This window comes from Miscanthus floridulus, chromosome 2 (genome assembly GCF_019320115.1).
Source record: "Miscanthus floridulus cultivar M001 chromosome 2, ASM1932011v1, whole genome shotgun sequence".
NCBI lineage: Eukaryota > Viridiplantae > Streptophyta > Magnoliopsida > Poales > Poaceae > Miscanthus > Miscanthus floridulus.
Genome location: NC_089581.1, coordinates 173,066,707 through 173,075,385, shown reverse-complemented (window position 1 = coordinate 173,075,385; position 8,679 = coordinate 173,066,707). Strand labels below are relative to the sequence as shown.

At 44.7% G+C, this 8,679-nt stretch overlaps 1 protein-coding gene and 1 non-coding gene across 2 annotated transcripts; one reads left to right on the top strand and one right to left on the bottom strand.

Moving 5' to 3' along the window:
- The first annotated feature begins 387 nt into the window (after nt 1-387).
- On the top strand, nt 388-6,239 carry LOC136535730 (uncharacterized). The gene is made up of 9 exons (XM_066528100.1): nt 388-809; nt 1,428-1,476; nt 1,563-1,647; nt 1,748-1,793; nt 1,876-1,974; nt 3,521-3,589; nt 4,171-4,483; nt 4,579-4,709; nt 4,886-6,239. Exons 1-9 carry the CDS (start codon nt 525-527, stop codon nt 5,729-5,731), a joined length of 1,923 nt encoding a protein of 640 aa, XP_066384197.1. The 5' UTR covers nt 388-524; the 3' UTR covers nt 5,732-6,239.
- Nucleotides 6,240-8,128: 1,889 nt separating this feature from the next.
- LOC136541137 (U6 spliceosomal RNA) lies at nt 8,129-8,231 on the bottom strand. Its single transcript, XR_010780232.1, has one exon. It is a non-coding gene; the product is annotated as a U6 spliceosomal RNA (small nuclear RNA).
- Nucleotides 8,232-8,679: the final 448 nt, after the last annotated feature.

The window sequence follows — 8,679 nt, the reverse complement described above, 5'->3', positions numbered from 1 at the left end:
GTTGCTCGCTACCACGGCACTACCTTCATGGTCGAAAGATGGCACGAAACGGAATGGTGATTGCGACGTGTACGTAAAGAGTTACGGGAAATATAACGAGACCAAAACTCCTCATCTCACTGACAGGTGAGTCACACGGCCTTCTGTTCCAACGAAAAATATCCACCCACACGACCTGGGGGGCACCCACCAATCGGGTCCGGCCACGGCAGACACGCGCCCGGTCCCACCCCACCAAACGCGCCCGCGGCCGGCCGATCCGACCTCAAATAACGCACAGACCTTTATCCTCTGTCGCTACCGTGTGGGGCCAGATATAGACCGGTCCTACATGTCATGACAAAACGGGGCCTGAAAGAGCCGAGCGGCCCGACGCAAACCGAAAGGCCCCAGGAAAAAAAAAATACCAAACGCACGCAAAGCCACACGCACCCCGACCCGTTCCCAGGCCATCACATCACCACCACCTCCTGCCCCGTCCCCGCCTCGCCGCCGCCGCCGCCGTCGCGGCCTGCCGGCCTCCGATGGCGAAGACCCGCAAGCCTCCTCCCCCGCCGCCGCCCCCTCCTCCGCCGCCGCTTCCCGCAGAAACGTCATCCCCGCAGCGGCGGCGCAAGAAAAAGGGCCGCCCGTCCCTCCTCGACCTCCAGCGCCGCAGCCTCCGCCTGCAGGCCCAAAATCCTAGCCCCGCCCCCTCGCCCACCCGCCGGGACCCCAACCCTTCCGACGACGACGAGGACGGGACCGGGAGCGGGGGGCGGAGGCGGCAGAAGCGCCTCAAGAGCGTCCTCTCCGGCGGCGTCGTCAAGGTCGAGGGCCTCTCTATCTCGCGCCATTTTTTCGAAAATTGCGGGCTTTGGGGACCTCCCCGAGGGGGTTTTGGCCGCGGGACACGCGGCGATGCCGAGCTGTAGTGGTTGGATCTGCGGTTCAGGATTTTTATTAGGGGGGTTTTGTGGTACGGCTCGCCTCCGTGGTGGGGAATCTAGCGGGGATCAGTGGAGCTCTGATAGTGGCGTCTGCGTCTGGGGATTTTTAGCTCTGGGAGGGCGGTTGCTTTTTTCGGCGGGTTTGGAATTCTTTTTGGTGCCCTCTTGAGTCCGGCCAGTCTAGGGATCTTGACCCTCCTCGCTCGTCAGCGCTTTAATCCTTTCCTTGGAAGGGAACAGTAAGCGGATCTGACAAGTTTTGACGGATTTGACCTTTTTTTTCTCCTACTGATGGGTTTGTGAGCACTGTCCGGACGGCGAGCGACAGAAAAAGGTCACCGTTTTCAGTGCGGACTGCCGCGGAGCTTGCTGCGACACTAATTTCCCTGCAATCCCCACTGCATGATGCGATAGCTGGCCCTTATAAGCAGAAAATCTCCATGCAAGAATGTGGATTTCTGTTCTGATTGTTGTTGTTTCGGTTCTTTGATGCTGCAGGAGGAGCCGGGGGAGGGAAAGAAGGATGCAGCGAAAGCGACGGGGAAAGGTAAGACTTGGAGGGAAGCAACGCATTAAGTGGTTCAGGGATTTGAATTTTTCGTTGGTTAACGTTGCTTGCGCTCGTGGGAGCAGGGGACGCTGCGTCGGATGGTGGGCCCACGGGGACTCCCCTCCCAGACAAAAAGTTGCTACTCTTCATCCTCGATAGGCTCCAGAAGTGAGTGCCCTGGCCCCATCCTGATGTAATTTTCGTCCAATGACACAGATTGCTTCGGTTACATGTGCTTACTTACCTGTATGCCTTGCACTGCTCTCAGGAAGGATACTTATGGAGTTTTCTCGGAGCCTGTCGACGCAGAGGAGGTGAGTAATGGAGCTCAAGTGCAGTCGTGTTTTCAGATTGGAGCTCAGATGCTAAGGCTGGTGTTTTTTTGTGTACCTGCAGCTTCCGGATTACTTTGACATCGTTAAGCATCCGATGGACTTCTCAACAATCCGTGAGAAGCTGTTGAACGACTCGTATTCTAAGTTGGAACAGTTTGAGGTATGCTGTGTGATGTTTCTTTTGCCAGTTCCTTTATTGTTGTTGGCTGTGTTGGTGTTTCTTTTTTGTGTTGCCTGCTTTCATTTGATCCTTTGGCTTAACTAAAAGTTTTCTACTACCTTCTTTGCTTTCAGGTTTTATTGTCCACTTTACTCGTATAACAATGTCCCTATTCCTATTGTTTTCTTCTTACAACCATAATATACCTTTGCCTTTCCAAATTAATCCTGTGTATAATGAACTACTGTTTAGATATTGTTCTTGTCTAGCTATCCTAACTCCCATCTGGTGAACATGATACTGCTTGTTGGTACTGTTAATAGAACATGCGAGTTTTTGCTTTCTGAGCTTCGATGCACCTGAAAGAAATTCTTGAGCAACGTGAGATGCAATATGTCTCTACAGGGGCGGACCTAGGGAAAAAAAAAGACCGGAGGCACACTAAATATGATTACCTAGTTAGCCTTATATTTGGTGGTGTGTGAGGGCCTTGTGATTCATTTGTGTGGGGGCACTCATGGTGAAAAAATTGTCATGTACCACTTCTAGCAATTTTTGAGTGGCGAACTGTGCCCTCACTCAACATCACTTGGGTCTGCCCCTGTATCACTGTGTTTACTTCCTATATTCCTTTCTGTTTTTTACTGGGGACCAAAGTGGGCTCATACCATATGAGTTAATGTCCTTAATGAAAGGTACCTTTTGGAATGGGATGTAGACTTGTAGAGACTTCCTGGGTTAGTGATTTAATGATTGTCTTGCACCATTGTTGAGAGAAAGAATTCCATTGAACTTCAAGATTTTGACCTATTCCAGATCCAAAACAGTATTAATTTATCAAACTCCAGCTTAAACTGCCCGATGATAATAGTTATTGGTTAATAATTGGCCTGACATACATGGTTGGGAGCTGTACTCGGTGCTCAAGGTTTTGTTTTCTTCCAACATATGCGGATAGGCTGGTTGCTTAGACTGGTAGGACTGAAGTTTCACTGGAATAATTTGTCCAAATTATTATGAATAATAACCCCTGAATTGATTACCATGCCTATTCAAACCAGCTCCGTTAATAACAAGCATCCCTTATAGAAAAAATAAAAGGTATCAGTAACTGAAGAGCTTTTCTAATCCACAGTGGCACTGTACTTCTTGCATGTTTTGATTTCATATATGTTACTTATATCTGGGCTTAAGTGGATATGGAATTATTTGCTCTTTGTAGCTCCCAGCTTCATCCACTGACATAGGGTTGAACTGAATGCTGTATTGCTTTGTTGAGTTCCATTTTCTTGATGCAGAATATATTAATATAATATAATGCACGTTGTGAGTTTTTTTGGAATATCAAGTGTGCTGGGTCTTGCATTGTATTTTTAAAATTGATATGTTTAATTTTGTACAGCAACTCTGGGAAGTTTCCTTCAAATACATATTATATTATACCCAAGATTATTTGGGTGCAACCTTTCTAGCAAATCATAGTAGAGTGTTGTGCTTCAGTACTGCGGATCTTCTCTTGATATCTTATGTTTCTCTGCTTTTGCAGGATGATGTGTTTCTACTCACATCAAATGCCATGTCTTACAATTCAGCAGACACAATCTACTTCCGGCAGGTATTTTTTGTACTGATTTGAAGTGCATGTGCTGTTTGTTATTAGATTATATAACCCATCTCGTCAGTCGTTGCATGCACATGTGTTATCTGGACCATGTTTTCTGGTTGCTCTGTTCTTCAGAACATGAAACTTGTTCTGTCTCTTGTTCAGCTTTGTGGAATATTTTTGCAAAAAAAGCACCTTTTATTTCTTATTATTTCCTTGTTATAATTATCTGTCTGTGAACTTCATATATGTTATAAGTTAAACACAACGTGTTCAACTGATTGCTAGTGCAATTAACTCTTGGATATTGAAGGGCTACCTGATTTATTTGAATGCTAATATCTGCACAAATTGAACCTCAATTTGGTTTTTTTCCTTAGCATGTTCTCCAATTCCAACAAGATAGTATCTCATTACAGAAGACATCATATGTTGTTCCTATGCAAATTATAGTACTATACTGAATACATCCGCACATAGTTAGCCCAGATCCTGTTTTACCTTAACATTTTCTGTATTGTGGACAAGTTGCCAATACTGTCTTCTTACTATCTGGCCTTCTACTTACATAAAGTATTCAATAATCTCCCTAGGCACGATCTATTGAAGCTCTTGCCAAAAAGGATTTTGAGAACTTGAGGCAACCCAGCGATGAAGAAGAAGAACCCAAGCCACCAGCTCGAAGAGGTAGGCCACCGAAGAATCACAAGACGGATGGTGATGTGTCACCAGATCTATCCAATGTGAAAACAAACAAACCTGAAGACAATGTCGATACATTCAGAAAAAGGTCAACTGGAGACAGAACTCGAAATACAAATACCCCGATGAAAGATCCATCCAGTTTTCACAATATGCTTGGTTCTTTTAGTGCAAAAAGAACAGACAAAATCGGTGATTATTCAGGTTAGTTCTTCTACTGGTAACTGATCATATGTTCTGCACAAGTGCTAGACTTCTGATTTACAGACGTGACTTCTTTATCATCTACTTTTTTTTAGGTTCATCCAAGTGGGGAAAGAAATCTGTTGTTAGTCTAGATGACGACCGCAGGAGTACATATGATCAGCACTATTCACGTAATAGCTCTCTGTTTGCTGCCCTGGATGATGAGAGGAAACTACTGGTGCCGGTAAGCATACTCCGATCAGATACAGTTTGTTGTCAAGAATTCACAAATTTTGAATTTTGGATGACTTGTAAAACCTGCCAACTTAACTATAGTTGATCATTGCAACTACTGTCTTACTGGAACTTGCTGTGCTAATATTTCTTGTCCTTTTTGTTTCTTCTTGTTGTCTGAACCAGGTAGGGGTTCAGCAGCAACATGCATATGCTAGGAGCTTGGCACGATTTGCATCAAAATTGGGCCCAGTTGGCTGGGATGTGGCAGCAAATCGTATCAGAAGGGCACTCCCCCCTGGGACAAGTTTTGGCCCAGGATGGGTAGTAGATGGTGAACCACCTCAAAACTCTCAGTGGGCTCCTGTCACATCCACCAATCCCTCTGAGTGCAATGCTCCACCCAATATGCCATCTAAGAATGTTGTACTACATCACAAGTCTGGACTGTCTTCAAATGGGGATGTTACTGGTGAGGAGCATTTACCTAGAACTCAAACAGTGGCTTCTACATCAGCAAGCTTTGATAAGGGCTCTGAAATTCCCAGTAAAGTAACCGAGCATGAGAATGGAGTCAACAAGTCATGTGGTGGTATGGACAATCCGGGATCAGCAGCGCCTCCAATGCAGCAACACAACCACAGCCGAGAAATCCACTCTAACATCAATGGCTTTACTGCTATGTCAAACGCCATGAGTCAGTATGCCGGGCAAGGGTTATTTGGATCAGCCATTCCTATGACACATGCTCAAGTGCTTGGGATGTTTTCTGGAATGAATGGGAAAGTCAATGGCTATATCCATAGGCACCCAGTAACTGCTGATAGTCTTAAAACAGCAGCACAGAATGGAGACGTTGGAAAGGCAACTGTCAACCCTGTGCAAGGTGCAGGTCGTGATCCAAAGATGGCTAATGACAATAATTCTGCTCACCCAGTCCCAGGCTTAAATTCCCGTGTCCAGTCATCAGGTTCCCCGCCTAGGGGAAAGCTGGCAAATCCAAATCACCCTGATCTGGCTTTGCAGCTATGAGTGCAGCAGTAGGCATTGACATAGTTTGCCTTAGTACTGTGATCTGTGACAAGAGGCATGAGTTCAACACTGCTTCCCCGGGCCAAATTCTCAAGCTTCTGGTATGCTGATAGACATTTGTAGCTCACCAAGGGGAGCACGGGATCGACTGAAGAGGTAACAAATCATTGGTTTGTCGTCAGAGAAGAATAACACAAAGCGGCGGCAGCGGCGGTTGCACGAGGGAGGCGGAACATCACCTAGGTCCTCCATTTAATCATTTGACCCCCAGTGAGTTGTTGTAAAAGGGTAGGGTAGCTCTGTACAGGTTCTAATGTTTCGGATGAGGCGGTGCCTGTTGTCCAATTTGAAACATTATAGTAGAGGTGGGAAGTATACAGGCGAAAAGGCAGTGAATAATTGTGCCTTTTTTTTGCCCCCTGAGAGGACGCACTCCGTTTCGAAATGTACAAGTGGCCGATTGGCGATAAGGGTTCCGGTTGAGCAACCTCGGTCAAAGTTTGCGTGAGCATTCGTTTGTGTTGCTTTTGTTTTGATTTCTTCAGCCTTTTGGGCTCACTGGTCTCTGGATACGCTTTATGGCTTGTTGCCATCTGTAGGTCATGTGATGTGCGCAATATCAGTCACATCACAATTCACAGTGTATTTGTTCGCGGGCTAACCCGCCTGCATGAAGCATGTCACCGTAGATATCTATTCCAGACCAAGCTCGCTCTTTGTTTTTCCACTTGAACCACATCCAATATAAATCTTAAAGCCCTTGCAAAACGTTCTAAACATATATAAGATGTCCAAATCACCTCTTCCTATCCCTTGGGCTTGCAGGTCACCGGACATTTGATTAGGCAATGCCCACCACTAACCTTGTCAGGCTCCTCACCTTTCTAGAGGAATGCTGCGAATGCATGCATGCCATATCACAAGGGATCTTAAAAATTCAGAAGGCATGACTCATTACACTTTTCTGATGTTGTGTACATAAAATTTGTTCATAGGATTAGCCTTGAGCCGTATGAAACTGATGAGTATACACTTATACGCTTTATGCTTAGTATCTCTTTCTCTCCACTTGTTATGCAGGGCAACACAAGTATCATCCTTAGGAATACCGAGCTGTGACTGTGACAAGCTACTTAAAAAAAAAAACTCAGTGCTCTACATGAGCAGAAGGCAACTTAATGCACATGATGTGGGCACAAGTGAGCTCTGTTGGTAGACAGAGACGAACACCGGCGATCCAACCGACCGTTTTTTTCCACCGAGATCCATGGAGTACAATAATGAAAGCAGTGAAGGACTGCAACCGAAGCTGTTTAACGTCCCCAAAGAATGTAGATGGTTGGGTCCTCAAGCCTTATGCGTCGATGAATGGGAACTGGGAAGCACAGCACATCCATACCGTTGCGCATCGGCATGATAGCTTCAATCCGATGAAATGTGTACGGTGTTCGAGATTGTGAAAATTTTGACTGGAATCATGCATGTAACATGTTGATGATATAGGTGACTTGTGTATACTACGAGAGGATGCTAATTATTTGGTGGATGCTGGTGAACTTGAGAGTCGGCATAGCTACCATCCATCGAATAAAAGGCGAAGCTTGATTTTGTAATTTGCCAATGACGCCGTGTACTTTTACTGAAGAGAAATTGCGCACGTTTATATATGATCTGGCGACCTTTTTTTTTTTTTTTTTTTTTTTTTTTTTTTTTTTTTTACCTTTGCCAGTAAATGAAGCAGCCTTGGCTTGGTAAACCAAAAAAAAAAGAAAAAAGGTAACCTAGTTATCAGTAAGTCTCGTTAGTTGAGTGAATTGAATACAAGATTTTGAGCAGAACCATGTAAATAAAACTGAGTTTTGAGTGGATTTTGAGAAGAATGTTAATTTTGAAAAAAACTCTTGCCAGATTCATGTAGTGAAAAGTTCAATGTGTATTTGTTCATGAAAAAACGTAGCATACTTTTGAGTAAGGCGTGTCCAAATCAAAGGATTCAATGACTTAAGGATTACTCCTAATACATATTCCGAAGGATGACATCCCGATTAAAAAAGATAAAGTAGGGTTAAAAAAAACCATAGGTCTTCATCTATATCGAAATCAAGGTAAAGGGAAAGGTTAAGGGGGCATATGTGCAAGGAAAATCATGCACTCAAGGCCCGCGGGGTGAATGTACTGATTAGCTGCTCAATAAAGAGGGTTTGAGGGCACAGCTGCAAGATAAAATAGCGACAAGGGAGCGGTCTGTAAATGCGCAAAAAGGTTTTGGACTTCAATGTAGGACATTAGAAGTCCGGAGGGTCTAAAAACATCATATGGGAAAGGGAGAATACACAGCCAGGGGTATACCTGTAAGACAATATCAAAGCGGCCAGGGACCAACGTGTAAAATCCCAAAAAAATTTGGACCATTTCTCGATTTGTGCGTGTCATCCTTGCGCAGGGGCCATGCTAATCTTCTCTGTATCGTTCCAATTTTATCGGATGTCTCCGAAGAGACGTAACAGCGGCCGCAGCTGAGATTATAAGCTTGTGTTTGGGTTGTTCGCTGGCCGGTATGGTACTAAATTCTCAGTTCGTCGCTCGTTCCCTTCCTTCCCCTCAAGCCGCAACGACGACGCCACGCCCGCGTGGGCTGGCTGGATCCTTTGGCGCGGCCCAGCTATGATGCGAAACAGCAGAGCGGGCTTCGTGTTTTCATTTGGAAGAAGATTGCAAGCCCATTTTGTGATGTGCACATCTTCGGTCTTCGCTTTAGAAAATTGCATTTATATTTGGTCAAAAAAAAGAAAATTACATTTATACATTAATTAATTAACTCAATAGGAAAACAGATTCACTTAGAAAAATAACAGATATATATACATTCATTATCATAAAAATAGTGATAAATTTATAATTTAGATATAAAATAAAATCAGCAAGTATGGTAACCACCTTCCTCTGTT